The sequence below is a fragment of the Sceloporus undulatus genome, chromosome 1, assembly GCF_019175285.1.
Source record: "Sceloporus undulatus isolate JIND9_A2432 ecotype Alabama chromosome 1, SceUnd_v1.1, whole genome shotgun sequence".
NCBI classification, from domain to species: domain Eukaryota; kingdom Metazoa; phylum Chordata; class Lepidosauria; order Squamata; family Phrynosomatidae; genus Sceloporus; species Sceloporus undulatus.
Window position 1 is genome coordinate 214,605,759 of NC_056522.1, and position 26,125 is coordinate 214,631,883.

The 26,125-nt window shown below is 38.9% G+C and overlaps 1 protein-coding gene across 10 annotated transcripts in view; it reads left to right on the forward strand.

The window, feature by feature from the left end:
• Positions 1-26,125, forward strand: part of KCNH7 (potassium voltage-gated channel subfamily H member 7) — a 395,432-nt gene that overhangs the window by 356,065 nt on the left and 13,242 nt on the right. For 6 of the 10 annotated variants that reach the window (XM_042444685.1, XM_042444678.1, XM_042444694.1 and 3 more), the window contains 5 exons: positions 7,267-7,521; positions 8,794-8,999; positions 12,648-12,747; positions 17,917-18,165; positions 21,385-21,553. In XM_042444685.1, coding sequence (XP_042300619.1) covers positions 7,267-7,521; positions 8,794-8,999; positions 12,648-12,747; positions 17,917-18,165; positions 21,385-21,553 — 979 coding nt within the window. The remainder of the gene's footprint in view (positions 1-7,266; positions 7,522-8,793; positions 9,000-12,647; positions 12,748-17,916; positions 18,166-21,384; positions 21,554-26,125) is intronic. The other 4 variants (XM_042444665.1, XM_042444704.1, XM_042444698.1 and 1 more) reach the window with 2 other exon arrangements.

Sequence of the window (26,125 nt, forward strand, 5' to 3'; positions counted from 1 at the left end):
CCCAACAGTCTGGGTACTCATTTTAGCGACCTCGGAAGGATGCAAGCCTGAGTCGAGCTTGGGCAATACAGAAAGTATGGGTGCAGAAAGTATGGAATGTGAACCTCATGTGGCCTCAGTTCCTTTTTGCAGCACTGCTCCCACATTTTTCCTGATTCTTTTCAGGTGGAAAACACTCACTAAAGGGAAGCTGCCACTCCGGGAAGCCTCCAAGAGCATTGCATTTGTTTAAAAAAATGGGTACTCATTTTAGCGACCTCGGAAGGATGCAAGCCTGAGTCGAGCTTGGGCCCTTTTGCTGGTCTTGAACTCGCAACCTTGTGGTTTCGAGTGAATGGCTGCAGTACAGGCATTTAACCACTGCGCCAAGAGACATAACACACATAACCAGGGTGTACCATGAAGATAAATAGCTCACACGTGCGCCACACATGTCTTACAGTAAATCTTATGAAACATGGCTTAGCCTTCTCTAACCTGTATTGCAAAGGGTCAAAAACAAAATGACCAATCAACTGCCAATAAGAATATCACTAGGAGGAGACAAGGTGCAACTGCAACTGCCATTTCACATTCCCTATCCACTGATATACAGAGATATATTCCCTCTCAATACTGGAAATGATAATCAGTATTCAGGGCACATTCTTCACAAGCAAACTGGATTGGCTGTGGCTGGATTCCCTACTGCAGAAGTGGACAAGTTGCAGCCCTCCAGCTATTGACATAGTGCAACTTCCAGGGTCCTTCATCATTATACTGACTAGAGATGATGGGAAGTGCAGCCCAACAACATCTGGAGAACCCCTAGTTGCCCACTCCTGCTTTATTGAGAGGCACAGAGCACTCACCAATGTACCTCACAAACTAATGTACAGTCATATTACTGGCATGGCATGGTATTTTGTGGGGGTTTGTATGCTTGCAGAGCATACAAAACAGCCTTTGAAAGATGTAATTAGACAAAGCGGAGGGGGAAAGGACCTGATATATTTCTACAGAAGGAAGTAATTTTTCTCTCAGCAGTAACCTATGGTAATAATTTTGCACTCAGTGGTAGCAGGTTAGAACTTCATTCAGTTCTAAATAAAGTTCAACTCATTCAAATACAGGTGACAAATTTAAGCTGAGGTAGATTGTGCTTGGTAGTCCTTTTAAGGTCAGATGGCTTCTCCAGGGTGCCCCAAAGCAAGTAGTTCAAGAATATCAGAATATGTAGCATTCACAAAGCTGACTAGGTTTACAAAGAAGGAAGTGTTATTCTGGTGTGATAAATGCCCTTAGTCTCCATGGTGTAGAAAGTTCTAGGTATGGCTTCCCATAGTGCTAAGTTCCATTCATTTCAATAGGACTTCCTTGTGTATCAAATCTAAAAATATGTGTTTCGTTCACTCCTATAAAGGGTTTGTTTGTTGGAGTACAACATCAAGAATCCCACAGCCAACATGTGGTCCAAAAAAGTAACATTTTCAATGTTGTGCATTATGAAAGAGGTTTTGTTGTTGTTGTGTGCCATCAAATCATTCCAGACTTATGGTGATCTTTTGCAACCAGCTGTGTTCCGTAGGGGACACTATTGTCACAAACACATATGACTCTGAAACCCACCTAAAAACCAGTCTGCCATCCAGAGCAGTGGAAGTCTGTGCTGATGTCAAGCAAGGGGACTCCAGGGTGATGTGACTGGCCCCTTCCTGCCAACAACCTTTCATAACTCTTCAGTGCAGAAAGAGCCTCACTCCTTGGTGGGAGGAAGCTGGTCACATCATCTTGCAGCATCCCAGTTGACATCAGCACTTACCTCCATCATTCTGGATGGCTGATTGGCTTTTAAGGTTGGTTTCATGGGTAAGATGGGGAGTTAAATCATAGCTTGACATTGCAGCTCTTGGCCTTAAATATTTATTTATATCAACACATTTGATTTTTAAGGGAAAAGACCATGTGGTAACACACTATGAACTACAAAACTTGTAGAGGAATCACTTGAGCAGGGCTGAAGGTGCTGTTCATATGAATGCTGTGCTAAATTTTTAGATTCTGTTGTTAATCCCAACTAGATTAGACCCACCAAATATGTGGCATTTTCATATGTGTTGACTCATCATGTGGCAACTACAAACTGTACTAACAACTATTCACTGAAAAGATGTTAAGTTTTTTTGCTGTCTAGCTGTAGTTCTTGTATGGAATCCAGACATGCTTGAAACCTACAGCTCTTCCACACTGCATGAATGAAGTTGGACACCACTTTAACTCTCATGGCTTCATCCTGTGGAATCCTAGGACTTGTAATTTCGTGAGGTATTCAGCCTGGTCTGACAGAGTGGTCTGGTGCCTCACCAAACTACAAATTCCAGCATTTTACAGGATAGAGTCATGGCAGTCAAAGTAGTATCAAGCTGCTTTCTTTCTTTCTGCAGTGAGGATACATGCTCAGTTGACAGGTCTGTGCTGCAGGAAGTGATCTTAAGTGACTTTATTTTCTTCCTGAAGTCTCTTTGTTATCCGCCCCCCCCCCCAAAAAAAAAAACCCTGCTGCTGAGAGTTGAAGAACTCTCCAGAATAGCATGGAAGGTGCAGTGGAAGAGAAAGAAACTGAAGAAAAATCGCACACAGTGGCCTAAATCTTGCTTAGTCCTGACGAGAGTTGAGTCATTGAATCAGTTAGATTTGTCTATCAGCTTTCAACACTTGATTCAGTAGGTCTCCACCCAGTTCGGACTAATCAATTAAGATCCTAGCCACCTTTTTCCTCTGTAGGGAAGCTCTTGTGAATCATACAGTGCAGTTTAACACCATTTTAACTGTCAAGGCTTCATCCTACAGAATCTTGGTATTTGTAGTTTTACAAGGTCTTTAGCATTCTCTAACAGGGAAGGTTAAAAGCCTTGTAAAACAACAAATCCCACAATTCCATAGGATGCAGCTACAGTACCTAAAGTGTTAAACTGCATTATTTCTACAATGTAGAAGCACCCATAGTCCCGGGGGGGGGGGGGAGTCCTTTTGCTTATGGAACACTTACTGTGGATCCATGCCAATGCTGAGGAACTAAATATTTAAAAATTATATTTTCCTTTACGAAATGTAATCTCGAATATATATACATTAGTTGATACAGGTAATCTGACAAACCTCTACTACAAATCAAATTGTTTCCAAGTTATTAAATTGTTCAACTCCTAGGACAAACATCTGCTATAATAATGTTCTCTGTTTTTTTTTCCTTTTTTACAGCACAAGTTCTGTTGTTTCCTTTCACATCACAGAAACATATCAATCATTTATTTAAGGTCATTTCTTGAATCATGGCTTGGCTTTAATGTTTTTCTGACACCAAATGTAATAGTGACTCATATTGCTGTTGGTGAAATGGGGTTAATATTTTTGTTATAAGGACATTGCACAGACCTTTATTGTGCTGAAGTTGAACAAAATCCTGTTGAAAAAATAAAGTATTTAAGTTGCAAAATGGTCATATTTTAGCTATGGAGTTAAAATGTACAGTCATCCCTCCATATTTGCAGCTTTGATATTTGCGGATTTGATTATTTACGGAGTTCTTTAATATGTTCTCTCTAGGACTGTATAGGTCCTCCAGTGCAACTCTATGGTCAACTTTAACTCAAAGTTGCACTGAAAGACCATTTGTAGCTACTCCAGTGCCATTCTATGGTCAGTGTATGTTGGACATTGACCACAGAGTTGCACTGGAGGACCTAGAGATTCCTAGAGAGGTGTCCTCTCAGGTAAAAACAGTACTTTTGTTATTTGCGGTTTTTCCATATTCACAGGGGTCTTGTTCCCCTAACCTTAGCAAATATGGAGGGACAACTGTATTTACATTCATGTCAATTTGACACACTTTTTAAAGCAATGGCGAAATAGGCTGAGGGGTAGTGGATTTTCATTTATTTTCTTTGTTCTAAAACAGGAGAACTATCTTCAGATTTTCTATGCATAAGTATCTATATTGTATTCAAATTAGCTAGTCACTATTACCTATAGATTATGTATGGTATCAAGTATAAGAGGTGCATAAGGTAACGGTATTAGAAACAAATGCACACATCAAACCTCATGAAGTCATTTATTGACACAGAGCCTTGAAAGTCACCTATCTTATATTAATTAGTTACTTGTTACAACATTGCTTTGAAACATACCTCATTGCCATTGGTTTTCTTATTTTTTATTTCAAGAGTAGTTATTTAAAGTGAAGTTCATAACTCACAGCTTCCCTTTAGTTCGTTTATTCTTCAAAAATTAAAAAAGGAGCCCAACAATGACTTTCTCAAAGCGATGTTTTAGAGTAACAAATAAATGGTACTCATTACACAAAAAAAGTAACAATATTACCAAGCATTAGGTCGATAAAAGAAACACAGGTAATGTTGCTATTTGCCACAGGTTATTTCCAAGTTCTGCTTTCTGGATAAATTGGAACATACTTTTTCAATCCCAGGTGCAAACTTATGGCCACTGTGTTTCTTCTACAGCTGCTAGTGCCAAAAAGGGCAACCCACCATCAGAATGATGAACTGCCTTTACCTAATAAAATCAGTAAGATTCATGATGTACTGAAGGAATAACAGGGTACAGTTAAGCTGCACAGTCCTTCCCTTTCAATATCATCTTATAAAAACAGATACACCTTACTCTGTAAACATTACCTGTTATATCTGCATAACATTTTATACAATAACTGAAGAGTAAATTTGTTACATTCTAATGTGACTGAATTATGGATAGAAGGCCGAAAAACAGAGAGCTGGGGCTACACCTAGAACTCAGAGACCTAACCGTATTAGTCTGGAAAATCAGTGTGCAAAGAGATCTTGTATCAGCTTTGAAACTAACAGTCTCAAAGGTGCTACAAGATCCCTTTGCATACTTACTCATATTAATCAGTTGAGATACTGCTGCCCTCTCAATGAGAAAAGAACAAAAAAATTTCAGGGTCCATAAATATCCTCACCAGTAACAATCAATTCTTTTAACTTAAAAAGTACTTTTGTTTTAAGAAAAAGTAGGTCATCAAAGACATTTGAGGCCAAATTAAATGGGAGGTTAAATGTGTCTTTGCATTTACCATGAACAGTCAAACATGTTAAATTTACATGCATGGTGGTTAGGGGCACAGAATCCCCACAACAGTCGAAAACCCACAATATCTCCAGCCCCACCCCAAAACTTTAACTTTTAATGTTTAACACCAGCTTCCCACTTATGCCTTTGGAACAAATGTGCACAAATGCCTTTGAGCCCCTGCTGCAATGTTTTTGCTCTTGCCAATGGCAGAAGTGGATGGGTGGTGGGGTATCCCACCTTTGGAGACTGTGGCAGCCACCCCATTTACCATTTGAATGAGTGAGGTGAACAGAAAGATGCTTCACTTCATTCTTTCCAGAAGCAGAAGCCTGTGGCTGATGAGCTCCCTCACCTTTGGGAAGCATGGCAGCCACTCCCTTTGCCTTTGGAACAAGAGCCCAAAAGTGCCACAACAGTGCCTCGAAGGTGCTTGTGCTCATTTGCTCCAAAGGCAAAAGCAGTCTAGCCTAGAGGAAAAAATTCCTATTTAATTATTGATGGCAAACTTTTGGATAATCAGGTTCACAAAGTTAAACCTGTGAGAGTAGAGGTTCAACTCTACATTACATCTTCTACAGGAGATGGGGAGAGAATTCACAATGTCTGAGTTTACAGCTCTGAAGCAATCCTAACAAAATTATTCCTTTGCAATTGATGTTACTTTGAAAGAAAATGCTGCACTGACATGAATGGGAAGTTTCCTCCAAAGAAGGAAATTCAGAGGAGAGCTTTTTGTCAGGGATGTAGCAGGGAAAGAAAGAGTTAACTGTCTCCCTCCCTGCATGCTTCAGTCCCCAAATTAAGTAGATACAGTCCCCAAATTAAGTAGATGCTGCCATTGAACATGGGGCAGGGCAATATCTGTAGATTGCAAGCCTGCTATTAGGAAGGGTCCATTGTACAGAGAGATTTAAGTGCATGTCTAGTTTGCTTAGGATTTCTTATTGCCTCCATGCATCTCCAAATTGAGAATAGTCAGAAATGGGACAAGGGCCACCACAGTCTGTAGCACCCTGAAACTACTTCTTGGTGTACATATCCTACATCAGTTCAGACACCAATTAAAGGAGGAAACTCTTCTCTCTGCCCAAGGCAAGTCTAACTAAGCCACCATATTTGCAGTCTGGGGACAGGAGTAAGCTGCGTGTGGGGAAGGGTACCTGGTTGATTTCTCTCAAATTCTTCCTGTTCAAGTGAATGACTGTCACTGACTTACTGAGATATTGGTCTTTCTCACCCTGCCCCTTGGATTCTAGGGAAGCCATTAGCAGCCATACATTTTACCTGGAAGACACTGCATCCTCCTTTTTCCCAAAGTCTTTGGGCACAGACTTTCTTCTCTCTACCTTGCACCCAGAGATTTCCTTCCGAAAAGACATCCATTTCACTAACAACATATGAAATCTATAAGCCAGAAAACAGCAGTTTAGTGAAGCCTCTTCCAGCCTGGTGCTCTTCAGATGTTTCAGACAGCATTTCCCATCAGCCTCATCCAGTATGGCCTACAGTCGGGGATAGGGAGATGAATTCCAAAAATCTGAAAGCATCATGTTGGAGAAAGCTGGCTTAGTGAATCCTAGTTAACTTTACAGTTACATACTAATCTGCAGGTGGATATTTGGACACAGTTGTTTTTATTCTATTATGCAAATGAAAAAAACTATTGAAAAAATGTGGTTTCCATATAGCAGACTCTATATGTTTAGGGTCCTTTCATACTGCACAGTTATAACACTATGATTCCATCATATGGAATGAGTTATGGCAACTTCCTAGGGAACCCTGGGATTTACAGTTTATGGAGGGGCCTTTAGAATTCCTAGCCAGAATGCTGTAGCACCTCCTACAAGCACCAGGATTCCATAGGATTCCACTATGGCAGTAAAAGTGGAATCATAGTACTATAACTGTGTAGTGTGAAAGGACCTAAGAGGACCTTTCACACTACACAGTTACAGCAAGTTTATCTAAACCAATGCTCCCAACCAGTTCTGACATACACCATGTCAGTTAAGTTATTCAAACACCTTTGTCCTAAGCAAGGGTGTTGTTGCATGTTGTTGTTGTTGTTTTTTAAATCTGAGTGCCTCCTCAGTGAACAAGAAAGAAGCACCCCAAACTATAGGCAAATTTGTAGTTTAAGTTGTTCTAAACTCTCATCTTGTCTTCATCAGGTCCTAAAGGGCTTTCCAGAATGTTTACAAGCTGATATCTGTCTCCATCTCAATCAAACCTTACTTCAAAACTGCAAGGCATTCCAGGGAGCCAGCAAAGGTTGTCTCCGAGCATTGGCAATGAAGTTTAAAACTACGCATGCACCTCCTGGCGATACACTTGTTCATTGTGGTGATGTTCTGACTGCACTTTACTTCCTTTCACGAGGCTCCATTGAAATCCTTAAGAATGATATGGTTGTAGCTATTCTGGGTAAGCCATGAAAGCTTTCCTTATGTCTGGGAAAATTGCTGCTCCTGATCCAAGAATGATTTTCTATGTTTAGACAAGAGCCAATATTGTCAGTGTATCAATGTGAAGGAAAATGAGTTTAAATCGAAAGTGTGTACCAAGTGTAAACAGGAGCTTCAAGCTTTCTAGAGCAAACCAAGATAAGTCACCTCACAGTTATATTCAGCCCCATTGATTCAGTAGGACTTACTCCCAGGTAAGTGTATGTAGGATTTTAGTGCAATATTAAACTCACATTACACTAAAACCAGGCATATATCACTGTTGCGCTAGTAGACATTTATGGGCTCAGCTCGTGAAGGGAAAAGCACAATCAGAAAGGAGAAGAATGGGGTCTAAATGGCAGGCACCTCCCCAAGAACCCTGGAAGCACCTCCAAACTTTCCCCACACAGAGAGAGCCAGTGAACCCCATGAGAGAGTCAAGCCCATAGTATACAGTCTGATATTAGAATTCACATAAACACAAAATGGCACCAAAGCACTCTAATTCCAAGAGGCCATAGTGACCCACAGCTATAAGGGTCCTTGCTTCTTGTTTGTGCTTCTCACAACCACCAGTTTGATTTTTACAATGGCCCCTTTCCATCAATGCCCCCCAAGTGGATGGAAAAAATACATGGACAGTTGTGCCCCATATTATTCAGTGGGCACCAGTGTCTGCACAGGTGAAATCTGAAACAGGGTAGAACTGTTTCTGTCTTTCCATGCAGACAAGTCTCTACACGTGATGATTTTTTGTGTTTTGTCTTGCCTTTCCCCATTCAATCTCCCAAAAGAAGGAAATAATCATGTGATTATTCCCCCACTTCCAGTATGAATGGTACAATCAAGGAGAAACTACCATATAATTTTATTGTATATATAAAGATTACAGTCGCCCTACTGTTTTGGCAGACTTTAAGTCTGCGTCCCTCGCTCGTTCATGAGTGGCAAACGGAGGAGGACAAAATGGGGCCTGTGTCACCATTCAAGCCAATAGGGCTTGAATATTGGTGATTTTCTGTTTTCTCAGGACGGGGGGTGGCGTCCAGAACAGATCCCCACAAAAACAGAGGGGTGACTGTAGTCAGGATATGTAGTATTTCTCGGAAGGCTGTGTTGTCAGCAATTCCTTTTTAAATGCTTTGAGAGACTATGTTGTGTTTCTTCTTTTTGTGGGAAGAGGGGCATAAGTGAATTCCTTGTAAGTTTTCTCTCTGTCTGTTGTTTTCCTCCCCCATTACTGCTACAGGCAAAAATGATATTTTTGGAGAAATGGTACATCTTTATGCAAAACCAGGGAAGTCAAATGCCGATGTGAGAGCTTTAACTTACTGTGACTTGCATAAGATTCAACGAGAAGACCTACTAGAAGTTTTGGATATGTACCCTGAGTTTTCTGACCTGTTTCTCACCAATCTGGAGCTCACTTTCAATTTGCGACACGAAAATCCTAAGGTATGTGAAATATAATGTTTGGATAGCCTTTCAACAGTGAAAAACAATGAATATGAATGATTCAAGAATTGTAAGAAAATGGTATTGTTTTGCTATTAGCACAAATAATATTTTATATAAAAAAGAAAAACAAAAAATAACTTGAATAAAATTAAGCCTGCATGAGAACTAAAATAGGTTTTTAAAAAAATAAAAGTTAGAACCTCTACAATAATAGTAGTTTGAGGAACCATGAAATCATAAATTGTCTGATTTATTTTTGTTGTTATTTTATTTTCAATTTTGATTTGGATTTTCTGGCTTAGGCTGGATCTACACTGCAGAAATAATGCAGTTTGACACTGCTTTAACTGCCATGACTCAATGCTATGTAATTCTAGGATTTGTAGTTTTTTGAGATCTTTACTCTTTTGTCAGAGAGCTCTGGTGCCACAACAAACTCCAAATCCCAGGACTCCATAACATTGAGCCACGGCAGTTAAACTGCATTAATTCTGCAGTGTGGCAGCAATCTTAAATGACAAACCCTTTAGGCTGGCTCTGCCTCAGTTCTCATGTAACTCATGTGAGTTTCCCCTTCCGTCCCTGTGTTCTCCAACTTTTCTTCATGCATATTGGCAAAAGACAGGATAGAAAGAAATACTAGTCTGAACATTAACAGCAGAGCTCAGTCAAACTGAACAAGAAACACTATGCAAAGGAATCTTGTTGCACCTTTGAGACTAAAAGAAAGAAATTAGTAGTATGAGCATCCCTAGACTTGAGCATACAGTACTTCCTCAAATGCATGCTGTATCTGTTACATGCATCTCAGGAAGTAGACTCAAGTCTAGGAAAGCTCATGCTGCCAACCTCTATCTTTCAGTTAGTCTCAAATGTGCAACAAGATCCATTTACATACAGATCTTCCAAATTAACAAGTCTATGTTTTTGAACAAGAAACAGTAAGGAACACAGAGAGGATTTCAGATACTATTTATTTGGCTTAGTTTGGTCCTGTCTTGCAAGCCACCTGCCAGACTAATATGACCAAAGTGAAGACTGTTTAGTTGATCTGGACCTTTCAAAGGCAAATACATTGTGTCTGGGTTCAGGAACTGTCAGCCGGGTTTCCAGTTATTGAGTTGAAGTGGGACTACCAGAATAAAGAGTATGAACAACCTGCAGAATATATGTTTGCCAACCTCTGTTTCTTGTTACAAAAAATAGTTCTAGAAATGCTATTTTTTTAAAATATATATATATATATATTTTTAAACAAAAATCTATTGCACAAGGCATCTTCCTGTGGGAGAAGATTGCCATACGGGTTAATGGAGTGTTGACCAGGGATATCACTACAGAGGAGACCAAAACGAGGGATTTACACCCCCTAATAAGAATTCTGTCCCCTGAAATGAAATTTTCCTTCAGACCGCAAATTTATACCATTGTAGAGAGTGAGACCTCTCTAGTACTTCCATGCCCAGTACATTCGTATTTGCTGTGTTGACATTCCTTTGGGATTTTCACTTGCCCCTATTCTTTGAATGCCTATACTATGCTACTAAATCAGCTGAGGTTTGTGCTAGAAATTTATAGGATGTGAAATGGGGAGGTAGGGAGGACAGAAGCAGTGTTACACCTTTCTTTTCTTCCGTTCAAACGCTGGGGCAAAGCCAGCCCCTGTTGCTGTTGCCTGAGGTGGAGACGCAGATGACACCCACTTTGTTCCCACTGGCTTAAATAAAATAATAAATAAAAATAATAAAATTTTTATTTTTATCCCACTTTTCTGTAATAACACAACCAAAGCAGCTAACAACAAGTTAAAACATCCACATACAATCTTATGTCGAGCTACAGACAATCCAAAACTAGCCAGGTTATTTTGGCATATGAGACAGAAAATCCTAAATGTGGTCCTGCCTTCTATGGAAGAAAAAAAATCTAATAATAATAGATTAAATGACTGCCCCAAAAATTGCTGTCTTTGTGGCGCCCAAACTCTGCTAACTCTGGCAGGGTTAGCCGTATACATGAAGAAGACAGAGAGGATATGGGGTCAGATAAATCCAGAAAGAAGTGAAGTTGAATTGGTAATATTAATTAGAAATAAGAGAGGGTGTTCCCCCTTTGAGGATGGATGTGGACTAGTAGACAAGGAAAGACTCATGATGCAAGCTTCCAAATCATGATGTCATCTGAATTCACCCTCTAGTATTGGGTCAATTCATGAGGCTAATTTTATTATACATTTGCCTCTAGTCAACTATTTGAAGAAACAAAGCAGCAATAAAATGATAAATTTATATCTTTCTGAATGGAAATTTATATTTACCCAAACAAATGGCTTACCAAGCAGTATCACTGTGGTAATCATCAGTTATCCAGTATATACAAAGCTAGTGGGATATGCAATTCAGGTGGAAGACAGGATAATTAAACACTTGTTTACACAAAATGTTTCCGGAACATACAAAGTGTGTGTGTGTGTGTGTGTGTGTGTGTGTGTGTGTGTAGAAGGGTAAAGTTTCTCTGTAGCTGTTCTCTGAAATGCTGGTAATTGTGTGAGGGGTTGTATTTTATGTTTGAACAATGAAATGTTAAATTTTGCCTGCAGTCTGAAATGGTGAAGCCTTGCAAAACACAGGGCCCCTTTAATACTGTTTTAGCTCCAGTATTTGGCTGTCACTTTCCTAGGGTGAGGGATGTCTGGTTCCTCCTGGGCTGATCTTCATTTTTATGGGGGGGAGACAACATTGGCACAGTTAATTTTCCCATAAAGGGTAGTGAAGATAATTCATTTTTGTTTTAATAGCAGAAAGGGGAAAGAGCTGGTTTCAGCAGTGGTGGATATACTATCCCAATTTATCAGTATCAAAGGAAGAAGAGCTAGAAAAATAAAACAAAAGAGTGTATAATTTACCAATCTTATTGTTATGTAATGCAACTTTTATCACCATTATTGTGTAATTATATTATAATTATAATCAGCTCCTATATTACTATCTACAGTAATACACATCCCAAAAGGGGATCTCCTCAGTTTATTTCCCTTCATGCTTATTTCTGAAATGCAGCACTAAATGTACTTTCACCTACTCTCATGCACACGCTAACAAATCATTATTCTGCGTACAAGATGGAAAATGCAATTTAATTAACATTTGTACAGTCATTAACTTTCTCTTCCTGGACCAATCTCCTCTTAAGTACCATCCATGGATATAATTTAAACTGTGAGCATTACCCAGAAAAGGATTTATTTTTTCTTTTGCTTAAAATATTAAAAATCTGTGATGGGCATCCAGAGTTTGCTTCCATCAATAGAAGAAGAAGGCAAATTTGTCCACTTCCTCCATCTCTCTGAGAAAATTTGGCCACTTTCTCAAACTTGAACCCTCCAAACTCTGATTCAGAGTACTTGGGATCCCTCTAGAATGATAGAGGATTTAGAGCCATGGGCTGCAGAAGGTGAGACAGTAGGCAAAAGTCTGCTATCCTTATTTGTACCAGTGGGTCCCTGCACCAGATTATAGATATGAATAGTTCATCCTTTTTTGTTAGCAAAGTCTGGTTGCAATCCAGTGTTAACTTGTGAAAAGTTGTTAGAAATATAATAAGAAAGTGTCTAATCTGTGACATGTGGATCTCTCACTTCTCAAGACTGATCTCATAATAAGGCCACACCCCATGAATGATTCAGATGGTGATAACGGGAAACTCCGAAGACGGAAGTTGTCTTTTGAAAGTGACATTGATAAAGGTAATTAAACCCTCTTTTTAAAAAAATCATGCTTGATGAAAAGTTCATCACAAACATGGGCACTAAGGCTGCATGCACTGCAGAAATAATCCAGGTTGACACCACTTTAACTGCCATGGCTCAATACTATGGGATTCCTGGAATTGTAGTTTTGTGAGACATTTAGCCTTCTTTGTCAGAGATCTCTGGTACCACAACAAACTACAATTCCCAGAATTCCATTGAGCCATTTAAAGTCAAACTGGATTATTTAGGCAGTGCAGAGGCAGCCTAAATGTTGATTGGGTAATGAAAATGGGTGTCTATTAAAAGAGTACAGTATTTGAAACTACTCAACTAATTTGTGTGCATGCAATGTTATTGTAGCATATGTGTGTTTGGTGTTCTTCAGAGCTCACAGTGCATGGGTGAATTGGGCATTCTTTAATATGATTTTTTAAAAAATCCTTGTTGACCCTAGAATCCTAGACTGCAATACTACAGAACTTGTGATATTGTCCCAGTTACAGAAGGAAGTTAATCCAACAAGAACAGAAACCCAATTTGTCTTTACATCACCACAGAAACCTGTTAATAGTTGAAATTCTGCTTTGTTAGTGAGATTGCTAAGGTTTAAAGGACTGGCTCTCTAGCTAAAAACTACTTCTTCCTTTCTCCAGTACAGACTTTTGTGAATCAGCCCGCAAATCCTATAACGTCTAACCCACATGTCTAAGGGGATTTAATCCCACTTGCTGTTGTTGTGTACCTTCATGTTGTTTCTGACTTACAGAGGCTGAGACTTGCCCAAGGCCCCTCAGTGATTTTCCAGGGATGAATGGGGATTTAAACCCTAGTCTCCAGTGTCATAGTCCAACATTCAAACCACTAAACCACACTGGCTCCGTGGTGCGTAGAATTAAATCCCATTTTATTCAAAAAGGCCTACTCCTTCTTAGATAAGTTAGTACTGTTTATTAAACTAACAGTTTTCCATTCGTTAGCTCTTACCTTATTACCTGATCATTGCCTAGCCAAAAAATTGTCTGGTTGCAGAACATCTATGTGCCTTCAAGTTATTTTGGATTTATGGTAAACTTACAGTGAACATATCATTGGGTTTTCTTGGAAGAATTTATTCAGAAGGGGTTTGCCCTTGCCTTCCTTTGAGGGTGAAAGAGTGTAGCTTGCATAATATTACCCAGTACGTTTCCATGGCTGATTCAAACACTGGTCTCCCAGTGTCCTGGTCCAATGCTCAAACCACTACATCATATTGGCTCTCAGTTCTCCATTTACTATGGTGTAATTCTGATTCTTCGCATACTAATTTAAGGTACCTCTGAATTGCTGATACTATATAAATTATGTTTTCTAAGTTATTAGACTAATCTTGCATCCTAGAACAAAGAAGTTTTTAGCTCAGCATCTTACTGTTAAATAGAATGACATTATCTTTCCATCAAAGGGCATGTTTGAAGCATAAAGCCAAGAGTGACAACAAACCTGTCAAGGAAATGCCCCCATGAAATATTTAAGCTGCTCTTCACACTGATACACAGAAAGTCAGTTGACAGAGGTGACTTGCCCGAATGACCTGCACATTTCATATGAGCAAACACACCTTGCCACCTGAAGAACAAAATAATAACCTTCTAGCCCATGGCTACTATGGAATTTTTAGCAGCTGCTTCTGGGTGGCAGAATGTCTTTCATTATTTTGGATCTCAACATACAACACAACACAGTGCTGGTCTTGCAAGAGCTATGGAAATTAATGAAATAAATATAATAAATAAAATAATTCTTCTCATCATTCTGGAGGTTGTCCAAAAAGGTAACTTTCCCAAGCTCTAATTCTGGAGCAGACCCTGCACATAGGAGCAGATTAACTCTGCCTCACACCTCCATTTTCAATTCCCAACCTCAATTAATGGGATCAGATAATGCTAAAACAGCCATCCTTATTTTTGGATAGAGCTCATTAGAATAGAAGTCATTCATCAAAGTGACCAAAGCTGCTTTAGTTCTGTAAAATGACCTGGAAATATATTGAAATAAATCCTGATCAGGAGTTAAAATCACATTTTTATTCTTTTCCCCCCCAAAAAATGTGAGAATTGCACCTGTAAGAGCACAATTCTCTTCTGAAAGAAGATGTGAGTGGGGAGGGGGCATGGCTTGTTTTAGGGTCAAAAACCAGAATTTCCCTAAAAGCTGTAAGTGCTTGGTGCAGTTCCAATAGCTTATCTTCATATATGAAAGGAATGAAGCCATCCACGGAAGATCCTCCAAATGGAAAGATGGACCGTGGGTCTCTTGAACTTGCTTACTGTGGTCTAGTTAAACCGTTTCATTCAAAGAAATCCTGAAACTGGATAACGAACCAAAAGGAGGGAGAAATATGGAAGTTCTCTCTCTTTGTGTATGTGTGTTTTTATGGGCCTTTGACCAAACAAACCATAGTAATATATATACTATTAATTATTTCTCTAATGCTTTTTCTGTTATAGTTTATTCCAACAGAAAAATTGGAAATTATATATACCCACAATTTTGTATTGAATTCATCAAATGATGGACACACATATGTGAATGAACCATATGTAGTGTTTCCTCTGGCAATCGTAAAGACTGTCCTACTGTTCATGCATTTTTGAAAAAGGAATGTGGTGTATTTCAACAAGACTCGAAGAACAGATCCCTGTCCCAATGTGCTTACAGTCTGAAAAATTATACAAAGAAGAACAGAGAAAACTAAGGAAAGGAGAGACTAGGGTCAACAACCAGGAGGAATATGTGACTTTTACAGTTGCACATACTTTACTATTTGTTACATCAGATAAGGGAAGACTCCTTAGAGACTGTTGAACTGCAGCTCCCATCACCCTTCACCATTGGGTACGCAAGCTAAGGTTGATGGGAACTGCAGTCTAACAACTTCTGGAGAGCCACACAGTCTACACTCTTTTTAGCATTTTGAGCATTTTGTTCTGAGAGAGCTAGTACTTCTCTTCATCTGCTAATGAGAAATCTGTCCTTGAAATCTTCTTTTTCCCTCTTGCTCCTATAAGGATACATACTATTGCCTGAGCATGTCTTTCCACTGAAGTGCTAAGCATGGAGTGGTACTTATTTCATCCCACACTTCATGTTATCCTGGCAAGTTACTATAGCAACTGTTTCTGCAGTAGCTTCATACAGAATTTAGAGAATATCTGCACAGCTCTTTTATCCTTTATCTCTAGTGCCTCAATCACTTAATTTGCCAAGAGTAGAACAATTGATTCAGCAATGCAGTTTCGCTTCATGAAAAGTCTTTGTTCAGTATTAAAGGGAGGGTGTAGGAACATCTTAATCAAATCCCAGACTTCTTTGACAATCAAGTCACAACACAGAGATTATTTCAGATCCAGTTATCAATACTACAGCCTCACATCATTCATAGAACCCTCAACAAGTACGTATTTCAATGATTTCTGAACTTCATTTGTGTTTATTGGAGAATTACTTGATAATTCCTCTCATGTTGTAAATCAAATGATAGCAACTATCACACCTGTTATTAAGGAAGAACTTTTTTGGGATGGCGAGGACAGGACGAAAGAGAAAGGACACCAGGTTTCCAGTCTTCAAAAACATTTTAACTCAGGGCTTTACTATCCTGATAAACAAACATTAAACCAAAATTCAACAGGGAACTCTGGTTTAAACAAATTAGGATCTCCACCATCAGCAATGCAGCAAAAAAGGAATCATGGGATGAACTTATGGGCTTGATGCCATATGGGGAGGGGGGGCTACAGCAGAGAAAAAGTGCATTTGAGCAACTGGACAGGAGGCATATCATAGTTATGCATGTATAATATGTCTCTCAGTCTAGGATCTCAGCCACAGTTGTCCTTTGAAGTTAATGGGGCTTATTTCTGAATAGGTGCTGAATCCAACATCTGTCAGCATGGCATAAATATCTGTAAGTGCACCTATACTCTGTTGAGCCATATATTCTCCCTCCAACTTCCTAGAAAGCTCTTAAAGCCACCCCATGCAGCCATTATGTTTTTCATAGTGGTCAGGCAGGATCAGAGGAACATCTAGGTATCTCCGATAGCCAGACACACAATGGCTACAGCACAATGGTCCTCTGGGGATCTCAGCACTGATGTCATCATTTTGCATCTGGCTATGGGGATGTAGTGTGAGGTTTCTCCGATCCTGCCTTCTCACTGTGAAGTATGGAAAGGCTGTCTGAGGCAGCTGCAAGGGTTTTACAATAAATCAGAGGGTACCTGACTTACTGTAATTTGGAAGGGAATACCAAACCTTACAGTGCCCAAATAAGATTTGCTTTTTTTTTTTAAAGGTTTTATTCAATATCTGAAAATGACATATACATAAAAATACAGAAACATAAACAAACATCAACAACCACAAATTCCTCCATTCCCCCCCTTAAAATACACTTCCCACTTTTTTCTAATTGTGATCTAAATGTTTTTCTAAGCTTCCGTGTATCTTCTTATCACTTCTTATTCAATGTACCGTATCTAATTTTACCATTAAAAACACATTTCTCTCATTTAGAAAACAAAAGAATTTTTAAAAAATCTAAGCATCCAACCCTCCAGTACTGGTACCCTCTCTTGTGTGTGGGTTGTTGTCGTTTTTTACAAATTCTATAAAGTTTCCATGTTTTAAATAAAGACTCTACGGTGTTCTTTTTTACTAAATTAGTTACATTATCTAGCTGTGCCAGTTTCAGCATTTTCTCCTCCATCCATTCTGTTCATATATCCACAGATTCTACTATCTATGACTTGGAAGTATTATTTTTAAAAATCCCCAAAACAAACCTTTTCTATTTTGAATCTTTTTTTTAAAAAAAAAATTCAAGCCATGGATGGTTGAACATGTGGATGCAGAATCTGTGGATATGGAGGGCCGACTGTACTTATTTGCACACAACACTTGTTTCTAAGCCCAAGGATACCACTTGTGATCATAGCAGAGATGAATCATAGGATCTACTTGCCAAAATAAATAGAATTTTCTTCAACCTTTCTCTTAGTGTCACATTGTCTTTAAAATCAAACTTGCTGAGTAGTGACATAACTGTTTCCACAAGGACAATAATAAACTTCTTTTTTTAATGATGATGATGATGTTTTGTTTTTGTTGTTTTTTAAACAGAGTATGGCAAAGAGGATTTAGATTTGGTGGACAACACCAAACATCATCAGGGCACCAAGAAACACTCTGAGGAAAAAAGAAGCAGGTCATCGTCTTTTGTGTCATCCATTGATGATGAGCATAAACCTTTGTTCTCTGGGATAATAGGCTACCCTTCTGTACTGGGAAAGACAGCAGTCCTAGACCTTGAAGAGATGGTACGCACGACAGAAAGAATCCAGACTGACAGAAGAAGTCATTCTTGTAAAGGTAATCCATGTATGTGTTTTGCGGAATTAAGGATTTCTGGAACATTAAATATCCTTACTATGAGCCATTTTATTATTCCTGGATAAATTATATGTAAGAATATAATCCCTTCCAGCAAGCATAATTCAAGCAGTTATTTCTTCAAAAGGCTTGACTGATTTTTAGCATTTGTGTGTCCTTGTAGATTTAATGCTATTCTTATGGTCATTTTTGATGTCTTATATTGCCCATGATTCTCTTTCAATACTACTCCCTTTAATTTGGGAAAATCTATTTGCTCAGGAAATTGTGACTATCACACAAAGCATAAAGGGGGACAACAGATCAGCAAGAGCAGCTCACTATGCCAAAACAGACTCCTTCATATATTAAACTGTCATAGTTTAATCTAAATGAATTTCTGCCCCAGTCAGCAGAAAGGGGCAATTCTTGCCAACAACCTCAAGATGCCTGCAGAAGATATACAGTTCAACTCAGATACTGCAGAAGAACAAGCCAAAGAATAAATCCCCCAGCCATCCAGAGCAATTAGCCTGTCTATGATGGGAAAAATTCCTGCTTGACTCCCAGATTATGGTGGCCACTTTGGCTCATTTCATATATTACTGTTGTTTTACCTGGCTACAGTTTATTCATGGCTGAGTCATGTGGGATGGGCAGAACATACTGTATAGGAATTTCCCATGTTAATCCCACTCAGGAAACTGCAACAAAGTTCATGAGAATTTCCCAAATGATCCATCCATCCATCCATCCATCCATCCCATCATCCAACTCTTTACATGTGTGATACAACAGTAGTGCCTCTGTGTGTGTGTGTGCGCGTGTGTGTGTGTGTGTACTGCATTTATATCCTGCCTTTCTCCCTAAATGGGATCAAAAATAGAGCACTGGGAGATCTCTAGTTTGCTGCATTCCCTAGTTTTCAGTCTGTAAAATGAGTAGGAATTTTTGAAAATTTGAAATGAGATTTGTTGGACTCAAATGAATGGTAGCTTCATTGCACCATCTGTTGGAAAATCTCATATTGCATTCTTTTGTGATTACATTAAATCCTATGACAAGTAGCTAAATTTTATTTGCTGTCACACATTAAATGGGCACATCATAAAAAATACTGAAAGTGGGGGAAATGGGAGGGATTGATTTATGAATGACCTCCCCCCCCCCACCAATGCACACATACACACTGTGTCTTGACTATGAGAAGCTATCTTAGTATAATGTGGATTTAAAATATAATTCTGCTAAATTTGTTGATGGGCACATTAGCCTCATGATAGCCATGTAAGAACAGTGTTTGATGGATTGTGCCTTATTGTGGCCTAAACATATTTCTTAATTAAGCATAATGTGCCACTATAGCATTTTCACTGGCAGAGATTCACAGGTAAAGTTTCCAGAACTGGGCTGCTGACAGATAACATGAAAGCTGTTTGTTAGGTATAAATGAATGAAATGCCTAAGGTTATGTAAAATACCTAGTTCCGATGCCAATGCATTCTCTACACACTCCATGTGATGTCTGTGTGCTTTCACTGATTTCCCGTGTGCATAAATATGCCCACGCAAAGGAAGACTGTTAGGTCTGAATGAATCCCACATTACTTCACTCCATCAAACATCAATCCAATAGAGCACAGAATGTTTTGGTATGCCAGACTGCTAACTGTAAGCAAATTCTGGTATCCTTGGCTTCATCTATATAACATTGCAATTCATACATCTGAAGCTTGCCTTTTTCTTTTTAGCCACTAGAAATGTGTTCTTGCAGCTATGGCAACATTTTCCAAGGTAACATAGTGCAAACTGTACTCTGGGCTAAACCGAGCAGATTTAAGGGATATATATTTTCATTTTAACCAAAGAAAGATAATTTTCTTTTTTCCTTTCCTGGGGCATTTAGTAGTGTTACCGAACAAATCATCTTTGATAAGGGTATGTGTTTGAGTGTGGGTTATTTTTATTTATTTATTTTTTAACAATATTCAGTCTGGTTATTTTTGCTGTCACTTTTTTAAACATTGAATTAATGAGAAGCATGGTTTTCTAAGACACTTTTAAATATATGTTTATTTTTGTTACAAAATGTATGCCTATATAGTACAATATTAATTTTTGATAGGTGATTTTATTATAATATTTATGTAAAGACCATTCATGAATTCAAAATTCAGTCATATAAGAAGTCATTGAAACTGCATGGATTCACATTTTTCTGTGTCTTGTAAAGCATTGTTGATCTCCAGCACAGATGATAAGACATTTACTTCTTAAATACTACATTTATATGGTATTACTTACTACATTTATATCTCACCTTGCTACTACAAATATGGTACAAGGTGTCTGGCACTAAAGATAAAATATGTAACTGAAACATATAAAATACATGCCCAATAATTAGTTCCTACTGGATTGAAACCTATTGTATTATAGCCCATGTTTAGTAGTCTCACTTATGTTTCTTCCAATAGGAACCATTATATTTATTTCAGTGTGCCTGAGACCAGATGCAAAGATGAGCTTAGCAGGAAATGAAATACAGCCTTTTCTGTGGTAGCCCCATCATTTCAGAAATCCTTTCTGCCATACGTGTAACTGGCTGCTTGATTGATATTTATTTTAAAAAAAGAAATATACATTCATGCTTCTTAGTCATGCTGAAAATGGAGGACATTTTGAAATTCTTCCTGGGCATAAGGTTGAAATGTAGAACATATTCTGAAAAAGGAAGATGTCCGGTCACCCTGCATTGTCAGTGCCCTATGCCCCCCAAAAACCTTTAACAGCACAGGAAGTCATGCTAAGGTTGCAAGGAAAGCCAGTTCCCCACTCTGAACACCTTTCAGCTGGAGGGGTCTCTGCAAGGAAGTGTTCACAGTGGTGGAAACAAAGTGTGGATCTACTTCAGTATGGTTAAGGCCTACAGGCATCTTATTTTGACCAAATGTTTTCCCATTTCTTCTAGCTCTAAACTGTCCCTGAGATTTGTCTTCAAACAGCCTCATAACTGAGTTAGCATGATCTGCACTTGTACTCAATTCAGTGTTCTGTAGAAGTGTTTCTTCTCGGCAACTGAGCATTAGTACTAAGACAAAGGAAAGTCACTTTAGGGCGGGGGGAACATGGCTTAATGTACCTCCCAATTAGTAGCTTCATTCAAACCATATGCGTACTTGGCTGACCTTCAGTTTTTATAATCTTCCATTTTGGCAGACATCACCGAGAGAAGATTCTGGGAGGAGGATCACAGCAGAGGCCACCAAGAATCATCCAGTCAGTCAGCATTACCTCATGCCACATGGGGCATCTCTGAAACAGAGAGTGAGATCAACTATGGTGAAGTGGAGCAGAGGCTAGATTTACTTCAAGACCAACTCAGCAGGTAAACAACAACTAGCCATGAGGTGATGGTAAAAGCTAGACCCTTAACAAGATGTATAGTAGGCATTTAGAGCATTTACGCATATCTTTCAGGCGCTTCTCACATTCTCTCACATAGCCTCAGTAATTAGAAATGTAGTTTTCTTCACCAGTAGTAACAAACATTTTCAAGAGTTTTGTTTGTTTGAATTTTCAAACTTTTTATCTAAAAAGAAAAAAAAACGTGTGTGCAAAATAAAGTGGTTTTTTGCATGAAAAAAATCATTGTGTTCTGCAAAAATACAATTGTTTCGTGCAAACACATTTTTCAGCAAAAAGTACCCAAATGTGAAAAAGTATTGGAAAAACTTCAACAACTCTTGAAATGTATTTGGATCTGTCGAGACATCATCTCTCACTGAGGATAAGAAAAAATCAGAGTATTCTTTACATCTCTATAATAACCCATACAAAATGGATAAATCAGTATTATAGAACCTACTGCTGAAAAAAGCAATAGTAGTTTGCCATTGTGTTCACCAAATCAGTTAATGGCAGGTGACAGGTTTGAGTTAGGGATACCATATTTTATGACTCCTTATTTTAATCATGAAGGACCTTTGGTTCATGAGGCTATATCCAGTCTGCCAGACCTCTTTGTGTGGCCCATGATGCTGCATCAGCTAATTTGTCCATGTGCCCTGTCTTTGGTCACATCCTCATTGTCTTCATTAACATTCTTTGTGCCAGCCTTGCCATAACACTACTTATGGTTCTACTATTCTTCCTGAGCTTTCCTATTCTTCCAAAGACTGTTGAGGGCTTTGGTGGTCCTCTGAACTCTGTACTCCATCACTCTTCTGAGTATCTTTGTGCTCTCAGCTTTCCAAAACTCACTCAAACTTTTCATCTGTTTGTGGAGCTGCTGTCAAAGTGAATGGGTCCCTGCTCGGTCACAGCTAAATGTTTCCCTGCTGAGGACCCACTCAATCACAACTGATCATTGGTGAGCTGGATAGAAAATGGTTTCTTCTCAAAGAGGCTGCAGAAAGGCTGTGAGGGTGGGGAGCTGTAAGACTACCTACTTATACAGAAGGCATATCTGTAAAGGACTACTAAAATTATTTGAAAAGAGAAGAGAATATATATTTGAGAGTGCTGCTTTCAATGCATAATATGCATTCACAATTTGAAAAACTCAGTGGTCTTACTACTCATGGTTTGTCAGATATGGTTGGTACATGGAGGGGACTTTAGAGACAAAGATCTGGACCAACCTTGATCCAAATGAGTGTGTCTTGAGGGTCTCTAATTTGTAGAACTGCCATAAACTGAAGCCAACTTGACAGCAATTAGTAACAATGACAAACCAACTTATGACTGCACAGTTTAAGAACTGCAAAATTGTTCAGTGATCATATTCCCAATGGAGAGCATTGTGTGACTATGCCTTCAGGACCACTTCACAAGTGGAGCAAGCTACATGGCTGTTACACAGTTGTCATGGTGTACAACACTGCAAGAGGGTGGGGTAGTGATCCCCAACCGAACCACAAGGCATGGTAATCCAGAACAGAGGGCTGAGGAAAGTCATGGGTGCCTTTGTGCAAAGATGGAGAAATGTCCCCATTTTTCATGATGCTCCATTATGGAGTGGGAGACCCTGTTGCACAATTGGAGATCTTGTATGGTGCAAATGATCACAGTTCTCCAGCATGATTTTATATTATGTCAGTAATGTATTTATGTCATTATAAAGTTACACATTACAGCCTCTGATGCAGGATCTCAGCATAGGTCAGCTTATAGTAATGTGTATGCCTAGCTCATATTCATGTCCTATGTAGCGTTGCCTTTCTTTTTTTTCTTTTAGTTTTTAATTTTCTTTCTTTGCATTCATAAAAAAAATCCAACAAAGTAAAAATTTTGAAAAACAAAGAACAGGGACTACAGCCATGACTCTAGAGCAGGGGTTCCCAACTTTTTTGACTCATAGAGCCCTTATTTCTATGGCGGAGCCCCAAAGAGGCCTATCCTATGTCTTACCACTTAATGGTGTTTAGGAGTATATTTAAGAATATATTCTTATTCTTTAATTTCATTCCATTTTTATTTCTTGCATTTCCCTGGAGCAGCGGCAGAGCACCTGGGAAGTGCCTGTGGAGCCCTAAGAGCTCCTCAGAGCACAGGTTGCAAACCAGTGCTGTAGAGCACTGGAGGATGGGGTGGCTAGAAAGTGAGCAGAGGCCACAACCAGCAGATATCAGTAAAATACTGTAATACTTGTTGCCTCTCCTCCTGCCCCATGTTACCTTTGGTCCTGCCCATCACTAGAATGTAGTGCCAAAATATTTCCTACGTTAGAATTCATCCTTTAGGCAAAACAATGGAGTTTATAACATGGATGGGATCCTGTGCAAAAACATGATTTAAATTAGCAAAAACCTGCAAAAGCAGATTGTTTTTTAGATGACATCAGAGTTAATGAGCATTAACACAATATTAGCCCAGACAGAAAGTCAACAAAACATGCTGCTTTTTAGTTTCGGAAAATCTCAAAAGTAAAAAGCAGTGCATTTTGTTGACTTTCTGTCTAGGTTAATGTCACGTTAATGCTCATTAATCCCAATGTGTCTGAAAAACAACCCACTTTGGCAGGGTTTTTTTCTGGGTTTTAAATCCCATTTCTGCACAGATTTGGGCAGTTTGTCTCAGTGTGATAAACTCCAATGTGTCTCAATCTCCACCTTGTTGTTGTGTTGTGCGCTTTTAGATCATTTCTGACTTTTATAGCCACTCTAAGATGAACCTGGGAGTCCTAAATACCCTAAAGGCACAAGATCCTATCTGATCTTGGAAGCTAAGCAGGGTCAGCTCTGGTTAGTATTTGGATGGGAGACCATCAATGAATGCCAGATGGTGTATGTTATATTTCAGAGAAAGGAACTGATAATAATAATAATAATAATAATAATAATAATAATAATAATAATAATAATTTGTATCCCGCCTCTCCCTTTATTGGATCTAGGCGGGTAACAGCAAACAAGAACAATAAAATCAAACATGAATATCAAGTCAAATATGAATATCATGTAAAACCACCTCTGAGCATTCCTTGCCTAAGAAAACCCTATGAAATTCATGGGGCCACCATCAGTTGACGTGAAGGAACATACACACACACACAAGACAATCCTGCAAATGGGATTTCTTTAGTGAGATTTGTTCAGAGGTTTTCCATTGCCTTCCTTTAAGGCTGAAAGAGGGTGACTTGCCTAAGGTCACCCAGGGGTTTTCCATGGCTGAGTGGGGAATTGAACCCTGGTCTCCAGAGCAATGGTCCAACACTCAAACCACTATACCACATTGGCTCCAATCTCCATCTTACACTATACTATACTGTGTATCAGGATTTTTGACACCATGAAAATTAAGTCAAGAAGGTGATTTGAGCAACTGTACTGGGGAAAGAGTTCTTGGACATTTAATTGCCCTGCTACATTTCCTCTGACCCATTTTTTTTTTGGTATATATGTAATTTCTTTCTTCCTGAGAAATGAGCATTTGCAAAATTGCTGGTGTGGGAGAAACTAAACTCAGCTGCCATTAAAGTATACATTGCATTCCCCTGCAGGGATTTTCATTCTTTGATATGAGAAGTCTTTTGCTGCTTACTCAGTAATAAAGAAATACATACAAGCTGGTGGGGGAGGGAGTGACAAAGAAAATTACCCAAACACTTGTACTTACTGAACCAAAAAAAGCAGTCTTTTTGTTGGTCAAAATACTACTTAGGGTAAGCTTCTTTGTCCTAAAATGTTCCACATAATTTTTCCTCCCATTTCTCCTCTTGGTGTCTAAGATGTGACTGTGGCTGTATTAAAGAGTCTGGCTCTCAGCACTGTGTGAAACAGAGTTCAGGGATGCCAAGCAGTCATCGGACATGTTATCACTGTATCAGAGTGTTCAGAATGTTTTTGTTTTAACCAGTAGCTCCAACAATAAAAATGGACAGAAATAGTAAAAATAAGAGCAGTGCAATCATCCCCAGTAGAGCATAAATGATTTATCATCTGTCTATCTTGTAATCTAAACCTGATCATCCAGAATTTTTCATCAACATTTTGCAGATCAGGTGTAGCTATGGTTCATGCAACCTCTCTGTGATCATTTGTAAATAAATATTTGGTATTTTTTGCAAATTCAGCTAGCCAACACACACTTTAGATAGCAGGCAGAGAAATCTATTCTTCCCAGTTTCAGGAACAAAGCAAATGAAGTAGCACAGGCTATACTGCATTTCTTTTTCAACACACATAAATCCCATATGGGATGCCATGGTACTGCCAATCTAACATATTGTCGGACACTCTCTGAAATGGGGTGTAGTGAATTGAATCTCAGCTACCAGTTTTGGAGTCCATCATGGCCAAACATTAACAGCTATCCAGTGATATTAAAGAGTTCATTTGTAGTAGTAAAAATGGCCAGAATTCTGTATGCATTGCTTGGTTATGAAACTACCTTAGTTGTATAGCTGAGCAGTGTCTCCCAGTCCAACTTCCCCAATTGGACTTACTGGAGATTGACA